This window comes from Xyrauchen texanus, chromosome 27 (genome assembly GCF_025860055.1).
Source record: "Xyrauchen texanus isolate HMW12.3.18 chromosome 27, RBS_HiC_50CHRs, whole genome shotgun sequence".
In the NCBI taxonomy this organism is placed as follows: Eukaryota; Metazoa; Chordata; class Actinopteri; order Cypriniformes; family Catostomidae; genus Xyrauchen; species Xyrauchen texanus.
This window is the reverse complement of record NC_068302.1, coordinates 26,671,171-26,689,578: the sequence shown is the minus strand read 5'-3', so window position 1 is coordinate 26,689,578 and position 18,408 is coordinate 26,671,171. Positions and strand designations below refer to the sequence as shown.

Below are 18,408 nucleotides of genomic sequence, written 5' to 3'. Positions count from 1 at the left end.
GGGGCTGGCCGCCCGAACAGTGGGCAGCCCGCCTAATTCCTCTCCTGTCCGGGGAAGCTCAACTCGTGGCACAACAACTGCCGGTGACAAATCTCCTGGTTTACTCTGACCTGAAGAGTGCCATTCTGCAACGGGTCGGTCGAAGCCCGGAAGAGAATCGCCAGCTCTTCCGGAGCATGAAGTTAGAGAAGTCCAACCGCCCGTTCGTGTTTGCTCAACGGCTCCGGGACGCCTGTCGGCGGTGGCTGCTCGCGGGGGACCGCGACATCGAGGGAGTCAACGATCAGGTGGTGCTGGAACAATTCGCGCAACGACTGCCCAGGAGAACGGCGGAGTGGGTCCAGTGCCACCGCCCGGCGTCGCTGGAGGAAGCTGTTCAGCTGGCGGAGGACCATTTGGCGGCGATCCGGAGGGCAGAAGAGCCTTCTCTCTCTCTCTCCCCTTCCCTTGTGTCTGCCCCTGCCCTCGCCCCTCCCCTTTGTTCTCTCCTTCTGTTCTCTCCCCAGGGCCCGTTCCTGCCCCGCGCAGGTGTGGAGGGTTCCAGAGACCAGCTTCCCGGCCTTGGGAGAATGTACCCTCCCATTCCCCATCTTTCAGCCGCTCTCCCCCTCAGGTGGGGGCGCCCGCCAGCACAAGTGCGGCCGCAAAGCCTGGGCCAGCCTGTTGGAGGTGCGGAGACCCGGACCACTTCGGGATCAGTGTCCGCTGATGGAGGTGGGGACAGTGGTGCGGGTCTCCGACGTCCCGCAGGCTGCCCCCTATCGGGCTGGAGCATACCGGATTCTGGTAAGGATCAGGGGGGGTATTTACCAAGCTTTGCTGGATACCGGCTGCAATCAGACCACCATCCACCAACGCTTGGTTCAACCCGGGGCTTTGGGTTTAGCTAAACTGGTGAGGGTGAGGTGTGTGCATGGGGATGTTCACAAGTATCCCATGGTGACTTTGGCGATTAAATTCAGGGAAAAAAACCATAGTGTGGAGGCAGCGTTTAGTTCCCGCCTCAACCATCCGCTAATCTTGGGTACCGATTGGCCGAATTTTAAAGATGTTTTAGAGGGTATTTGTGTGGATGGGTCCTGCATAAAGAGGTGTGTGGTGTGCGATGCTTTGGCAGGGAGGCGGGCGGGGCCGTCCTCGGCTGCTCGGAATGACGAGGGAAGGGCGAGGTGGCGCCCCTCCTCTCAGGGAATTCCCTGAGGGGACTTCCCTCTAGAGCAGTCGCGGGACGAAACCCTTAAACATGCTCTTGACCAAGTGAGAGTAATTGATGGTCAACAGCTCCGGCCGGGCATCGCCATTGCATACCCATATTTTGCCATGATTAAAGATCGGTTATATAGAGTGGCGTAGGGCGCTCAAACAAAGGAGGAAGTAACACAATTATTGATTCCACGGAGCCACCGGAAATGGTTTTCCAGGCGGCTCACTATAATCCTATGGCGGTCACCTAGGGGAGCGGAAAACACTTCTCTGTCTAATAGCCCGTTTCTATTGGCGGGCATTGGCGGTGGCGTCCGCAGGTGGTGTGCTGTGTGCCGTGAATGTCAGTTGGTAAACCCACGGCCACCCCAAAAGCGCCATTGCGCCTTCTACCATTAATCAAGGTCCCCTTCGAAAGAATTGGGATGGACCTCGTTGGGCCATTAGAGCGGTCAGCATCGCGGACATCAGCCGTGTTAGTCCTAGTGGATTACGCGACGCGATATCCGGAAGCAGTGCCTCTGAGCAACATCTCCGCGCGTAGTGTTGCAGGGGCACTCTTCAAGATAATCTCCGGTGGGGATTCGAAAGAAATCCTCACCCGATCAAGGCCACGACTTTTATGTCACGAACACTTCGCGAACTTTACGAGCTCTTGGGCATTAAATCGATTTGCACTAGCGTTTACCATCCGCAGACTGATGGCCTAGTGGAGCGATTTAATAAAATGCTCAAGAACATGATTAAGTAAATTCGTACATGATGACGCTAAAAATTGGGATAAGTGGCTAGACCCCTGTTGTCTGCAGTACGAGAGGTCCCACAAGCCTCCACAGGGTTCTCCCGTTTGAGCTGCTGTCAGGCGGCGCCCAGCGGTGTCCTTGATGTCATCCATGGCGTGGGAGGAGGACCTTCTAATAGCAAAAATGAAATTGAGTTAGTTCTCGATCTTAGAGCAAAACTCCACACACTGGGGCGGTTAACACAGGAGAATTTGCTCCAAGCTCAAGAACGCCAGCGCCGGCTGTATGACAGGGGTGCTCGGCTACGGAATTTGCACCGGGAGAAAAGGTACTCGTATTACTCCCAACATCGAGCTCTAAATTACTTGCCAAGTGGCAAGGACCCTTTGAGGTCACACGACGAGTAGGGGATCTCGATTATGAAGTTAAGCGTACCGATAGAGGCGCGCGTCAAATTTATCACCTCAACCTCCTGAAATTATGGAGGAGGAGGCGGCCTCTGTGGCGTTGGCCACGGTAGTTCGGAGAGGGCGGAGCTCGGACCGGAGGTAAACAAAACTACAATCTTAACACTCCGGTTACTTGTGGAGACCAACTCTCACGGGTCAACTCACAGAGGTTTCCGAATTACAAAAGGAATTTGCGGATGTGTTTTCCCTCTACCGGGTCGTACAGACATCATACAGCACCACATTGAGACCGAGCCGGCAGCGGTGGTGCGTTGCAGGCCCTATCAGCTACCCGAACATAAAAAGAAAATAGTACGGGAGGAATTAGATGCGATGCTTGATATGGGCGAAATAGAGGAATCCCACAGTGATTGGTCCAGCCGGTTGTTCTTGTTCCCAAGAGTGATGGGTCTGTTCGATTCTGTGTGGATTACAGAAAAGTTAACGCGGTGTCTAAATTTGGCGCGTACCCAATGCCCCGTGTTGATGAACTGCTTTCGATCGGTTAGGTACTGCTCGATTTTATTCGACCTTGGATTTAACAAAGGGTTATTGGCAGATCCCCTTGACACCAATGTCCCGTGAGAAAACAGCCTTCACTACGGCGTTTGGATTACACCAATTTGTGACGCTTCCTTTCGGTTTGTTTGGAGCTCCAGCCACGTTTCAACGACTCATGGATTGGATCCTCAGACCGCACGCTGCATACGCCGCTGCCTATTTGGATGATATTATCATTTATAGCAATGATTGGCAGCGGTACATGCAACATCTGAGGGCCGTCCTGAGATCGCTGCGTGGCGGGGCTCACGGCAAACCCTAAGAAGTGCGTGATTGAGCGTGTGGAGGTACGGTATCTGGGGTTCCACTTGGGTCATGGCCAGGTGCGCCCCCAAATTGACAAAACCTCGGCGATTGCGACTTGCCCTAGACCCAAGACCAAAAAGGGGGTGAGGCAGTTCCTGGGGCTGGCTGGCTATTATAGGAGATTTGTGCCTAATTATTCGGACGTCACCAGCCCGCTGACTGACCTCACTAAAAAGGGGGCTCTAGATCCGGTCCAATGGTCGGAGCAGTGCCAACAGGCGTTTATGCAGATTAAAGCTGCACTTTGTGGGGGGCTGCTTCTTCATGCACCTGACTTCTCTCTCCCTTTTATTTTGCAGACGGACGCTTCAGACAGAGGGCTGGGGGCCGTACTCTCGCAGGTGGTGGAGGGGGAGGAGCGCCCGGTGCTGTACATTAGCCGTAAGCTCTCCTTAAGGGAGACTAAGTACAGCACCATGGAAAAGGAGTGTTTGGCCATCAAGTGGGCGGTCCTCACCCTCCGTTACTACCTGCTGGGGCGGGCCTTCACCCTCTGTTCGGATCACGCCCCACTGCAGTGGCTCCATCGCATGAAAGATACTAACGCCCGGATCACCCGTTGGTATCTGGCCCTCCAGCCCTTTAAATTCAAGGTGGTCCACAGACCGGGGGTGCAGATGGCTGTCGCTGACTTCCTCTCCAGAAATGGGGGGGGGAGTGGTAGACAGGCCGGATGGTGCCCCGGCCTGAGTCGGGCGGTGGGGGTATGTGGCAGCAGGGCGTGGTCAAGCGCCCGTCCGGGAGAGAAAAGCGGTAAGGGCGCTTACACCTGAGCTAGATTATGTCTAACACCTGTCTCTAATTTCAGTGAGCACGGGGAGAGCGGCATAAAAGGCAGCCAGAGGGCCTCCATGGGAGAGAGAGAGTGACATAACAATTACTGTGTTTGTGTGTGGTAAAAGCTGACTGTTTAAAAGTGCTCTGGGCACGTTGTGATTAAGAGAGAATAAAGAACCTCACCTCTGAGCCGCTGTGTCAAGTGTCATCCCTCGGAGGAGGTCGTTACACACACAGCTTAGCGCATGGCGTGATTTAAATTAGACCCCTAGTGTCGCTTCTTCGACACAATGTCGAAGTGAGCGACGGACTGGGAACGTCTAGGTTACGGATGTAACCTCCGTTCCCTAATGGAGGGAACGAGACGTTGTGTCCTCCCGGCCACGTCACTGAGCCGAGCCACTGTTGTGGCTGGACCATTTCCGGCTCCTCAGAAAAATCCTGAATGAAACAGACATATTTCCCCGCCTTATACCCGTATGTCCGGGGGCGGGACATGCAAATTCTGTCTGCCAACATCTCATTGGCCTTTGTTCATAGATCAGAGGTATATTCGGCACTCAAGAGAGACCCCTAGTGTCGCTTCTTCGACACAACGTCTCGTTCCCTCCATCAGGGAACGGAGGTTACATCCGTAACCTAGACGTTATTTGCCCAGTTTAAGCATGCTTGGTAATTGATGTTGGGTGGGTTTGGTCAGGTGTACATCTAGGCTGGGGGCACCATCTTGAAAAACTGCTTAGAGCCCTCAAAATGCTAGGGCCGGCCCTGAGTGGTAATGTGCAATTGTTACCTCAAAGATCAATTTCTACTTGATTTAACCTTAAAAAATGACTTCTGTTGATGTAACCTAATACAGTGGGGTTGATTTATTTATGTTAAATAATATTTTTGACCTGAATAAAATCAGTTTATTTAAAATGTCAGAAAAAAATTTGCAAAAATGTTACCTTTGTGGGTACAACAGCTATTCCCTGGGGCTGTACCCTCAAAGGTACACCCACTGTACCCTTTACATGTCCATTTTATTTTTAAAGTGTAGCCATATACTCATGTGTGCCCAAAGCACATGCAAAGAATAGGTTATGTATTACACAACCAAATTTTTTTCGGCAATCCAGTTCATCTACAGGTGTTGCCATGACAACTGATCATTTATTCTTCAGATCCCCGGCTCATGCTCATGGCAAGGAATCGGCATAACAACGCCACAGATCACTCTTATAGCAACACAGCAGCATAAAAATACACTATGTTCAAATGCTTTGAAATACTGAATTATACAGAAATACTTGATAAACTGTTCTCTATAACTAACATGCCATTGTCACCGTTTGCTTGCTCACTGGGGGGTTTGTAGGACACTGTTCTTTCTAAAGTTGCTTTGGAACAATGAGCATTGTGAAAATCACTATACAAATAAAATCAACTGAATCTATAATATCAAAATACAGCATATTCTTGCCAAAAATGCCATTTGACCTTTTCCACTGCACCCACTACCACTCCTACACACACATACACACACAGCTGTAGTATCACTCATATAATTTCTGGCTAACCACTAACACCCATGTCCACATTCACTGTAGGGTGAATGCAAAAAACATGCATACCAATACTCATGAACATACTCACACTGGAAATATTAGTCACTACGGCAACAGATAACAGGGAATCTTGCAGCCAAGTGACGATAATTTGTGATTTCAAACAGCGGTCTATATTTTTCAGCCCTTAGTCCTTATATTATCACCTTTAAAGAGATGGTTCACTCAAAAATGAAAATTCTGTCATCATTTACTCAGTGATGTTGTTCCAGACCCTTATGACTATCTTTCCACTGTGGAACACAAAAAGCGATGTTAGGCAGAATGCTAGCCCAAGTCACCATTCAATTTTATTGCATCTTTTTGCAATACAAAGAAAGTGAATGGTGACAGAGGCTAATATTTTGCTTAACGTTTCCTTTTGTTGGAGATTAAAGTCACATGGGTTTGGAACAGCATGAGAGTGAGTAAATGAATGACAGAATTAGAATTTCTGATTGACTACCTTTTAATTCTCAGTAGCAGAGAGCTTACAGTGCTTTTCTTCTAATAAAACCTGCTCCAGAAGCAAGAGCTCTATCTTACAGGCAAGCCATTATAAGCAATTGCATGTCCCACATGCATTCAGGCTGCCCTAGATAGAACAGGCCTCTGTCACTTGACTGTGTGTGCTCTACTACAAGAGTCAGAAAGTGCTCTGAGGAGGAGAAAATGGAGAGATTGAATGAATGCATGAACACAGACCTGTCTTTGTTGGATAAGTCTCCTTCTGGCCTGTGGATCCAGTGGAAGGAGTGAGAGACAGACAGAAAGACACACAGACAAACATGAACATGAGTGTCAGTAATGTTGTATTATTGAACACACACAGTAAGAAATACATATAAATCAATGGAGCAAATTTGAATACAAATTGATCTTATGCAGAGAAATTCATTCAATTCGTCACAAATATAAATTATTCCAGCTAAATCCAGTTAAAAACCCATTGAAACCCAATTTGTTCCTACACATTTAAAAATCCATGACAAGTATGAATAGTCATGGGTAATGTGTGACCTTGCTTGCTTGCTGCACGTCACTACAGTATGTTCACTAACCACAGAACAATCAACAGAAAGCTTGTGGTCTAGAGTAAAATGGGAAAATAACTTTGTATCACTTAAATTGACAATTTTAGAGGCGTGAAACAATTTTACACACATTTGTTTTACACAGCAACTCTGTATACAGGTGGTTAGAAACAAAAGATTATTTAAATTAGTAGGCCAGAAACATCACAAGCTGTCTTTGATATAATGGTCAAAAGAGATATAATGACTAACAACTAACATGTGTAGAATCAAATAATGCATTCGAAAATAAGTGACTAGAAAACATAAAGTTTTTTCATATAAACAAAAACAAAATGTAACTATCCACCACAACACCACAAGAATGTACAGTATGTCACTTCTGTGATGCCAGTGAGTAAATTGGCAAATCATTGCTTTTTGACACTGGTGCATGTCAAAGATACTAACTGTAAAACTAGGACAAAATAAAATGAATAAATCAAAGTAACTTTGATTAATGAAATTGACTACTCCACAGAGCATGTGAGATTCTTCATAGACATTCAATTACATCATCATAGCATAAACTCTGTCAGTCCTCCAGCAACCAGCGTATTACACACAGACTCACATCTACAACAATAATTGCCACCATCAGTGGACTAGGGCTCGGCGATATGTAAAATATATACGATTACATCGTCAACCCCCCTGCCAAGGGTGGGTGAATTTTTTGCGTTATTGATTTTGCTTTAAAAAAAAATATTCATTTATTGCAACACAAAAAATATAAACAAAGACGTTTATAAATTAATATTCCACTTTAAACTCCTCCCCAAATCATACCAACCACGAGGAAATAAAGCTAATTAAACTCACAGCACCTCTTGAGATGATTGGAGATAATTTTCAGCATTCTCATAGACAAAATTATTCTTGCAAACACTTTTTAAGGTGAATGAAACAGAGAAAAAAGACAGTGAAAACTTTTTACATGCACTTGTTCCACGAGACAGACTTTCGATGCACGATGACATGCGCTTGTTCCACAGGACAGGCTTTTGCTGCATGCCTCTGAACAAACAGCGAATCAGACACAAGCATTGACTTGGCTTTTCTTTTGTTTGATCTTAAAAATTGTATAAAGTGTGTTTCTTCAAGCGCATGTCTTTTCTTGTCATGTGTCAGTACGAGACTGGTCACCCGCCTGTTGCGGGTAGATGAGCAAAATTACCCACCCATGAAATACATTTGGACGAGGAGCTTGCTAAGTTGTTTCAGCCTCGACGCATTTGGCGGGTGCTAGTTTCACACCCTGGCCACTGTTTAATATATTTGGTGACTTTCCAGATCCATGGTTTTCCTGATATTGTCGAACATCATCTGTTTGCAATTGGCATCGGGATCTTTGTAAGACATCTTTGATATCCGATTGCATCATCATATCTCCCAGCCCTACAGTGGACAAATTTAATTAACACAGGGCATGCTAATTATTCTGAGAAACAATCCCACCTCAACAGCTCACCCACTGCTGTAGTTACACTTTTTCATTAGCAAAGCGAGTTACACCAGAGAGGGAGTGTAATACACTTTCAGAGATTGTGATCACCAGAGTTGGGTCATTTGGACTGTCATGTGTCTGATGGGGGGAGGGAAAGACAAAAGGGGCAAAATATACAGTTCTAAACAGAGAAAGAGTTCACAAGAGGCATTGATGCTGTAAATGACCCTTATGGGTGAAAGGAGAAGAGGCAACCATAAAGAAAATGGCGAATGCCACGTCAGTGTGCCATCTGCTCAACACCAAAGAAGAGCAGAGGAGGGGAGGAACAAGAGATTGGGACACAGAAATGGGGAAATAAAGAGATAAGAATGGATTAAAGCTAAAAGTGGATTCTGAAATAGTTATGCAGAGGAAAATGACTGCTACTGTAACCTCATCAACAATCTCTCTAAAACACAATTTTTTTTGGTTAAACCCACCATTTGCCCTCATCTCTCTTTATGGCATGTCTTTGTTTCTGGTAGAGCTGATGCTAAGCTAATGCTAGCAACACTACAGTCACTGCGGTTAGCACACAGCCATCCATCCATCCATCTATAGCTGCTTGTCCTATGGTCGCGGGTAGTGCTGGAGCCTATCCCAGCTGTCTTGGGCCGAAGGCAGGGAAACATCCTGGACAGGAGGCCAGTCCATCACAGGGCTAACACACAGCCATATCCACCAGATTGCTGTTTATGTGACTGTTAGTGCAGTGTTCGGGAAGCCACTTTGTAGCTTGAAAACTTTCCAAGCTACAAGCGACTCATTACTTAAAGTAGCTAAACTAAAGTCAAGTTACTCTTGAAAAAAAAAGTTAGCTACACTACAATCTACAAAAAAAAGTAGCTAACTACACTGAAGCTATTTAAGGATTATAATCCGATAAGGAACTATCGGATTATATTTTTTATTTTTGCAATCAGAAGTTCTATAATTATTAAAAATCATCAACTATTGTTCTGATGTTCAGATTCACAACAGTATTATGTGTTCTCAATACTGGAAAAGCTATAATATTGTGAAAATAGAAGAGCTACTTGACACACTACTAAAACATTTAGTTATGTTATTAGCATCGCTAATTTCAATAAGTTAGCACATTATTTTACTGTGCTGTATTATTTTTGAGTTCATAAAAATACATGTGATTATTCTGATGACACAGAACATGACATCAAGGCAGTGTTTCCATGAGGGTTCAGCAGTTGTGACTTGAGAAATTTAAAGTAACCAGAGGATTTTATGATCAAACATATACCCAAATTGTTTGATAGTAACACTGCTGTAGTAGTTAAGGTATTTTGGTGAAAATATTGTTAATTAATAATACTTATTAGGGGAGTGGAATCTATTTTATTTAGTTATTTATTTAAATTTTTATTACAGCTATGGCAGTTTTAATGTAACAGGTATGAAAGTATACTTTGCATAAACATGTTTTTCTTATGTGTAGAATAACACAAAATGTTCATTGTGTACCAAATGTGCCTGTCTGTGTATGTGGGTCTCTGTCCCTTTAATTTTCTCACTGCATATCTGTGCTTATCAGTAATTTCCCGTCTTAGCTCCTCCTCTTCACTTCTGATGTTTTTGCTGGATGGTAGGTTTCTAACCAGAAAGACATTTTGTATGTTTGCTTTCTGAACTACAACAGTACTTCAAAACTGGATCTAGGTTGCACAATAACAAGGCTGTTAAAACCATTAATATTTGCAGGTCTTTTTCTCTTTTTTCTATGATGACTGATTTCTAATTGAATATTTTGTATACCCCTGACCTTATTTTATAATTTTTTATTGTTTTTCTTCCTTTCTTTCATCTATGTTTTATTGATTTTTACTCTTTTTATTATATGTTCATTTTAAAGTATATACAACCTATAAAAAAGGTTGATACAAGGCTCCAATTAATCTAATTTAATTTTAGCTTTAGAAATAATTTTTAAATGCATTTTATTTTTCCTTTAATTCATAGGCATGTCATATTATTTTCCACATTATATTTGATTATTTTCTTGTTTTGACTTGTTTACAGATATATTTCATTTTCATCTTCACCCCACATCTTTGTTATTTTACAGAAAGTTACAAAGTCACACACAGGTTTAAGACAGTTTTATTTTTTGTAAATTGTTATTAGATTAAATTGAGAGTCGACCCAATCACGGATGTCCAGTGTCTATTCAGTTCCATTAAACACACAATGCAGACTACAGCAGTTCCATTTAGGCTACCAGTTTCATAACATTTACTGTTTGTTTGATAGAAGTATGAAGCCACATTCACATTAATAATTTTTCATTTGGAAACACAGTTTTATCTACATTTTGGCCTTGGAAAATGCCATCTTCGCATTGTAGTGTGGACAGGAAAATGGAGATATCTGAAACAATGATGTATTTGTTGTCATGTGACGCAGTCATGTGATCCATTCAACCCAAAACGATCTAGATTTCGGCCCATGTTGTAGCGTCGTTGTTGTGCCTAATAATCCCTTTGATAGCGTTGTTAAAGATAAATGTTACTTTGTATAACCTTCATATTGCACGCCTTCGAAGGCGATGGGAAGTTTACTCAGATTACTTTTTTTTTTTTTTTTTAAAGAGTGTTCAAACGTTTCATTGTGGATGAGAAACTTTTGGAAAAGGATTGAAAACGTCAGTGTAGACAGAGAGCGTTTTGGAAACTAAAATGCCGTTTTCAATTGTATCCAGATTAATGTGGTTGTAGCCTTAGTTTAATTCGATCTATCCATGGTAATACGTAGGCCTACACATAATCTTTGTGCATGGAACACCCATCATTCATGAAGTTCTACACATCCCCGGTCCCTTGCATGTTTGTTTATTAGGTATTTTGACTCAATTTCATTATGCATTTGGGTTTTATTCAAAAATAAGAGTGAAGTACAGAGACTCCAGCTCATTTAATACATTTGACCAAATTCCATAGAATTCCACCGATTAAAAAAAAAAACTGTTGCCAAGCATTACAGGTGTCACGTGGTTACTATGGTCTTACTTCTAACACCACAATTAAACTATGGTTACTACTGTATATAGCACTCTGGCTAAGCAAGGACTATGGTCCAATATTCAGTATTTTAAGTAATTTATTTCCCTTCAAGAAAAAATATAATAGTAAAACAGCGTGCAAGAGAGAGAAAAATAAAAGAGAATTGAAGGAGAAAAAGATGGAAAGCGAGAAACACAAAAAGAATGCAATGTGCTGTGTATTCTGCAATTTCTCTCTCTCTCTGACTCTATGCTTCACTCTCCCACACAAGTTGAGCCACAATCTGACTTTGCACTGAATTTTAATAACAACCTCTCCTACACAGTGTCCCGATCATACATAAAACAAATCTCCACACCAAACCATCCAAATGCTAAAGTAGACCCTATAATGCAGTCTTCTTCTGGCCATGCAAGTCTAATCCATATAAAATGGGACAAATCTCCCACAGACCTGCTCAAGTATGCATCTGTATGCATTGTGCACTCTGGTGGGAATGAATCAAGTGCAAACTACAGGCGGGAGCGATCAGAGGTGCAATGGAGAGGTCGATTCCTCAGCAATGCAGGGAAAGAGACAAACAAACCAGTTGTCATCAGCACAAGGAGTGTCCATCTACACGTCTGTACCATCTATCTCTCTATGATTTTATATGAAGCATGTTGATGCAGCATATGCTGGGAATGATATTGACAGTTCTGAAGTTATTGACAGGTATGCACATGACTATTGACAGGCATTAGCATGCAAATGTTTGGTTGTTTTTAGAAACCCTGCCACACTTAAGGTGCGGTCAAACTACACTACACACTCCATTCACTCAAATTCAAATGTATCCGAATGCTGGAAACCTGAAACGCAACCTCACGCGAATCAATCTTTTACATTTATGCTGCTTATTGAAAGTTCAAGTTTGGTGAACTCTGACCTGCAAATCTCTATGATGAGAGGACTTTTGACCAATAGAAGAGTGAAACGTTATGCGCTGAGCTCTTTGCCCAATTCAAAGAATACATATTTCAAAGCTGCGTGTTTTATTGGTGCAGGAAAGTGAGTAGACAATATGCAATATATTTTAATAATAGCCTATATTTTGTTATTTGTAATGTATTGTTTACTAACTCCTAGAGCTGTCAAAATAAACGCTTTAACGCATGTGATCAATTAAAAAAGTTTAACATGTTTAATTTTCTTAATCACAATTAATGAATTTACAATTAATACAGCATAAACTAACATAAACACTTGTTAGAAGCACGGAACCCTTTTAATGTGTCCACACAGAGTCATTACACTGATGCACTTTTCACGACACACACATAACATGCTTCCGTGTAAGTGATCAAATGATGGGGAAGGAGCACTATGTGATGTGCAAAACAAGCCCAGATGAGACTTGTGATAGAAATCCAGTATTTGTCAGCCTATGTAAGGTGCAATTTAATTACCAATGAAGCACGTCAAGTCTTAACTATCACCAAGATGCAGAATGAGACATTTTAATCTGCAAGCGCTTTTCATGTGGAGTTTAAAGTGGCGCTTGACACTGGCATTACCGCCCTGTAAAGCCTTTCAAAATCTGTGATTAAACGTGATTAACTACAAAACCCTGTTCCTGAAGGGCCCCCACAACACAACGTATTTTGGATATCTCCCTAATCAAAAACACCTGATTTAACTCAGAGGAACAGAGTTGGGAACCACTGGTCTAAGTGACCATTCAATTTCATTAAATATATCCTTCCGTGTTCCAAGAAAGAAAGTCATAACGGTCTCGAACAACTTGAGGGTGAGTAAATGATGACAAGATTTTCATTTACTATCTCTTTAGAGGTTAGTTTTAGATTATAATAGAGCTAAACATCCTGAGACACTGACTTAGTTTCCACAAATCTTTGCTAATATAGCCCAATCTAAGCCTGGTTCAATAATATCCCAATGTTTTTTTTACATTTGTATCAGTTTTATTATGCTTATGCAGTCCCATGCACACCTGACATCAGCCTGTCAGTTTGCCAAAGTCCCAGCAGTCCAAGTCTGTCCAGATAAGGCCAGACACAGGTGAGAGTCTGTCGACTTATGTAAAGTTCAGGCTCGATAGCACAGCCAGCTGCTTGTCCAATGGCCCGGAAACAGCACTATTGTGACAGACTGTTTTCAGTTTTGTAATACAGACAGTGTGAGAAGAGGAAAGACACCATGTGAAAGTACTGAGGTACTTTCTGTTCTATGGGATCTGACTTCTTAATTCTGAGACTTAGTTCTGCACCACCATCCCCAGTGTAATCAAAAGGCTGGTAAAATACTCTTACTATTGTAAGAAGTGGCTGGAACTATATACAGCAGTGTCTCCAAGTTATGGTTTTGTAGTCCTCCTTACACTGCATGTTTGGATGTCTCCCTTACTGGACACACCCAATAGACCCTTTTCACAGACTGTGATGATGAGTTGCCACCTATTTAGCAGTGTAAATCTAACAAAATTTTTATATTTTCCTTTTTTATATAATTTAGTGTACATTTATAATAAACAAATATTATATTACTCTGACATTATCACTAATGCAAAAGGGTTTTTAAATACAGATGCAAAATTTGACATCTTTCTCTTATCTGACTGCCATAATCCACTGCTCTTCAATTGTTCCTCAAATGGAAAGTCATGGAAGTGTAATAGTTTATTTTATTCCTTTGCTGTTGGAGCAAATGGGAATTCAAAAATGTATGTAAAAATATTTGCTGTGTCCTCCCATTAACCGCAATAAATGTTACCCCCGCTATACCTTAATATCCATGTTCCAAATCCATAAATGTGAAAAGGGTCCATTCAGAACCTAAGGAGCTGATGAGTTGAATCAGACGTGTGCTGGCGGCCTGCTTACCCATACTTGCATAAACATATATCTATTACATAACTGTTTATGTAGCAAGCTCTTTCACACAAACATCCTTGTATATAAATGTGTAAAAATCTTTAACTTTCACATGCAAACATGCACTCTTGATTGACAGTTACCCTAACAGCCAGCATTGGGCTGTTGAGACTGTACTTTGTCCTCAGCTATGCAGTAAAAAAAGCCCCCAGGCTTGTACTCACTGTCTCGGTAGAGAGCTGCCCAAACTGGTACCGGCACCATCTCTCTCTCGTTCCCTGTCCCTCTCCGTGGCATTGGGTCCACACGACAGGCTCTGGCCAAGCCTTGTGTGTGCGTTGGCATTGGCGCGGCGGTCCCGTGGCGGTACAGGTGGAGGTGGGGGTGGAGGTGCTGGAGCAGGGATGGGGATGGGGATAGGGCCACTATTGTGGCTCTTATTGGAGTAGATGTTGGTGGATGCTGGAGCGTGGGCTGTGGCTGTCAGGGTGGGGTGGATGGGAGGTGGTGGTGGGGGTGGGCCGGGCTGTCGGTCCAGCCGCAGGTCCTTGTTCTCCTGGCTGAGTCGGTCCAGTTGTACTTCCAGCTCCTCAATGCGCCGCCGCTGTGTTTCCAAAAGCTTCTGTTGGCTCTCGATTATGTTGTTGAGCTCTAGCAGGTACTCCACTGCCCGGTTGGGGTTCTCCGGGCCGCCGTGGCCAGCATCCATGCTGACAGACCTGTGTGACAGTCACTGTCTGCTGGGCTGAGGGGGACACGCTTCTGGGGTCACCCCAGAGGAGGAAGCTCTCCCCCCCACGTGGCGCGGGTGGGGGGGAGAGAGGGAAATGTGAAGGTTTTAGAGAAGTGTTAACAGAGCTGAATTGTGGTCACTTTCAAATGTGGCTTAAATGTGGCTTCTTCAAATTTAGATGCAGCTTAGGCAGTCACAGTACCGAACTCAGGTGGTGAGGGAATTCCATAATGGGATTTTGCATTGACATACAAAGAACAATAAATATTATTTGTACATTGGTTTATAAAGGATGAGAATGTTTATGTGTCAGTGCGTAGATGTCAAGTGTGCCATTTTTCCATTGCCACCAAAGAATTATTGAGGTGAGATCCAAGTCATTTTGGAGAAATAATATTTTCTTTAGCAATGAGCAAAACAAAAGTGACATCTATGCTTTAATTTTTCTCCCATAAGGTAATAAAAATGAGAAAACACAGTCACAGAACATCCAAGACTTACAGCGTAATTTATCCAAGGCAAGGATAAACCACAAAAAGCTAAGTCAGCACAAATCCACGAGACAGGAGGCAAAGCTGATTTGGCTTTTTATCCATTTCTCCGGTGCATGTCCTCTTCCTTTTCACTTTTCAAATGTGGAGTTGAACATCAAACAATATCATCAAGTCATTGCAGCTGTGAAGACTCTTTCTAGTTGTGGTCTATGCATGACTCATATTCCATCCTGAAGTGTTTGGGAGACATTTTCTGTACGAGTCATTCCATCCAAAGAAGATCAAGATGGAAAGGGGGAGCCAGGTACCAAAAGTTGTTTCCATAAATCCACTGCCAGACTAAATTGGCTTGTGGGAGGTGTGCGCATGTCATTCAGAACAACCCAGTTCCCCGTTATCTTCTTCTCACACTCATTACAAATGCGTGCTCTCCTCATTCAAGCCATTCATATTGTTAATTTTATTTAAACGCATCTTAAAACCATGACAGATTACCTGGACAAAGATTTTCCTCGCATCATGCATTTCAACTCCTTGAAAGTCCCTTCAACACAATATTTGGCTATTTCATAAAACACATTTCTTGTCTCCCCTTTTATTTTCCGCACCAAAGCTATCTCTCTCTTAGCGTTGCACCAATAATTCATATCTCCATTTAATGATTTCTGAACCCAAACCTCAGTTCATTTAAAATAATAGCACTTATCTTCGTGTTTCATTCACGCGTTTGATTTGTACTCACGCGCGGTTTCTCACTTATTGCCCAAACAGCATTACAGGAGACCTCATATACAATTGCGCGTCTCGAATGCGTACAGCTGTTGCGATAATGAAGTGATACATACAGTGCGCCCCAACACTATGACATCAAAGTCGTTTCAATCTCCAATTCGACGCTCCAAAAATGTTTTTGCGCTTTTATCATTTAAACGGTGAAATATTACTGATCTTCTGTTTCTGTGCGTTAAATCTCCGCAATAGGTCCGTAGCGCGTCCTCGTCAACAGTACACAACATAGAGTATAAATACAATCATTGCAGTAGGATGTATCCACAGGCTGTCGCATTTTTGTCGCTTTGTGTAATCAGCGCAAAGGCGCACTGGTCTTGAAACATCTGAGACTCACAATACGGAATATACAGCGTCCAAGAGCGCGTGTCCACGCAGTGTCAAGCCAATCCACGCGAGATCATTAAATAACACAGTCCATGCTGATGAGGTACACCTATTACACGCATTTTGTAGACAAATGTTAAATGAATGTATCGAAAACCACGTTATATGACAACTAAAACTACAAAACCCGCGTTGGCGCGCGCAGATGTCAAGGTATAGATGCCAGTGACTAAGGATATCTCTTATGAATGAACGGCTCACACGTTGAGCAAGTGTGCATTAGTCGGGTCCATTCCCCATTGATGCTCCCTGGACTCTCCTGCACCTGGCGCCCCTCTACGCCATTCGGTTTCACCGCAGTGTCCGCATGTGTCTCTCTAGTTTCGCAGCATATCGATGATGCCTAGCGCCTCTGACACAGAGCTCTCAGAGCTGTGGTAAAGGGTGACGCAGGGGTTAAATTCATTTGAGTGAGTCACATAGAAGATATATGGTTTTTCTTTCTATCGAGTCTCTGACGTTTGTCCGAGCGCGCAGCGCTAGAGGAACATGCTGGGGAAACTGTCTTGGCATGGTCGGCCATTTTGGAACAAGTTAACATTTAATTTAATGGGAGAGCTGCTCCTTGTGCTGAGCCGAAATGAGCGCAGTTTTCCGTCTCTCTCTCTCTCTCTCTCTCTCTCTCTCTCTCTCTCTCTCTCTCTCTCTCTCTCTCTCTCTCTCTCTCTCTCTCTCTCTCACACACACACACCTCTAGATTCACACTGAAGACTGTGTGGTGCATTTACTCTGCAGAAAAATAAGGCAAGCAGAAGTGTTTACATTGAGGCGCTCGTTCGACGCAGCCTCATTAAAATGTTAGACAGCAACAGGTGCTACAATCATATAAAAACAGCAAATGTCATCTTAAATGATGATAGTGTGATCCCGTTAAATATGTATTCGATGTTATAGCAATTTTTGGATGTTCCATGTGCTGAATCACTCTTGTGTTTTTCAGCCGCATGCTTCAGCTCTCACTCTATTCAGCACCCACATTAAACCATCCATTTTTTTCTCTCTCTTCCACCCACATGCCCTGCCCTCTTTCTCTCTCCATACCTTAAGGTGGGTGCACACTGTATGATTCTGCTATCTGAGACAAATTTCGGGAATAGTCAGAGCTGAACATGGTGTAAGAGAAATGGAAGTGACATCTAGAAAAGTAAACTTACGCTAGTAGTGTTGTGGTGTACTTTTTCATTGTAGTAGTGCATGTTCAGGGCAGAAAGACAACCCGTTAGTCACGAAACTTGTCAAGAAAATTTCCAGGTCATATTTTACTCCAAAATAAAAAGGAAAAAATATTAGGCTTTAGATATGCTTTACTGTAAATAAAGTACAGCTATTCACCTTTTTCCTGAAAGTAGAAATGTTTAAAGCGGAAATGTTTCACAATTCAAAACTGAAGCCTGTTTTTGTTTTCAGGTCTTCAGTTTTTTCACTCACATCGGCATACATGTTTTTATCGGATAACATGCATATTACATTTATTCAAATTGCCAAATAAAAAGACATGTAGCTCCAGTGCCAATACTTTATGGAGTTGCGATGACATGAAGCGATGGGCAGAGGTTAGTTATGGTGGTAATAACTTGTTCAAGTGAAGGAATCAACATTACATTTATATAGCGCTTTTCTGATACTACACTCAAAGCGCTATACACAGTGAACAGGGGACTCTAATGGCAATCCGAATCATGGTGCCGCTCAGTGGTTAGTCAGGAAAACTGTAGATTGACCAATCAGGATCCAGGGTGGAAACTATACATTTTATAACATATTTATACATAAATTTAGCTTTAAAGTAGCTTTTAGAGTTAAATTGGTGTAAATCTTTGTATAGCCGGATTTTTTTTAAATGTAATAAAGTAAAATGGACTGTGTTACTTTAATGAGAGGCATTGAAAACAATTAGAGTAGTAAAAGTAAAATGTACTGGTGTTGCA

General features: G+C 42.9%; 1 protein-coding gene across 1 annotated transcript in view; it reads right to left on the bottom strand.

Moving 5' to 3' along the window:
• Positions 1–16,769, bottom strand: part of LOC127620676 (IQ motif and SEC7 domain-containing protein 2) — a 136,373-nt gene extending 119,604 nt beyond the window's left edge. Inside the window, exons 1-2 of the mRNA XM_052093872.1 lie at positions 14,302–16,769; positions 6,334–6,363 (exon numbers count right to left, since the gene is read on the bottom strand). Of these exons, the coding sequence (XP_051949832.1) occupies positions 6,334–6,363; positions 14,302–14,786 (515 nt within the window). The 5' untranslated portion in view covers positions 14,787–16,769. The remainder of the gene's footprint in view (positions 1–6,333; positions 6,364–14,301) is intronic.
• Between the last annotated feature and the right edge of the window lie 1,639 nt (positions 16,770–18,408).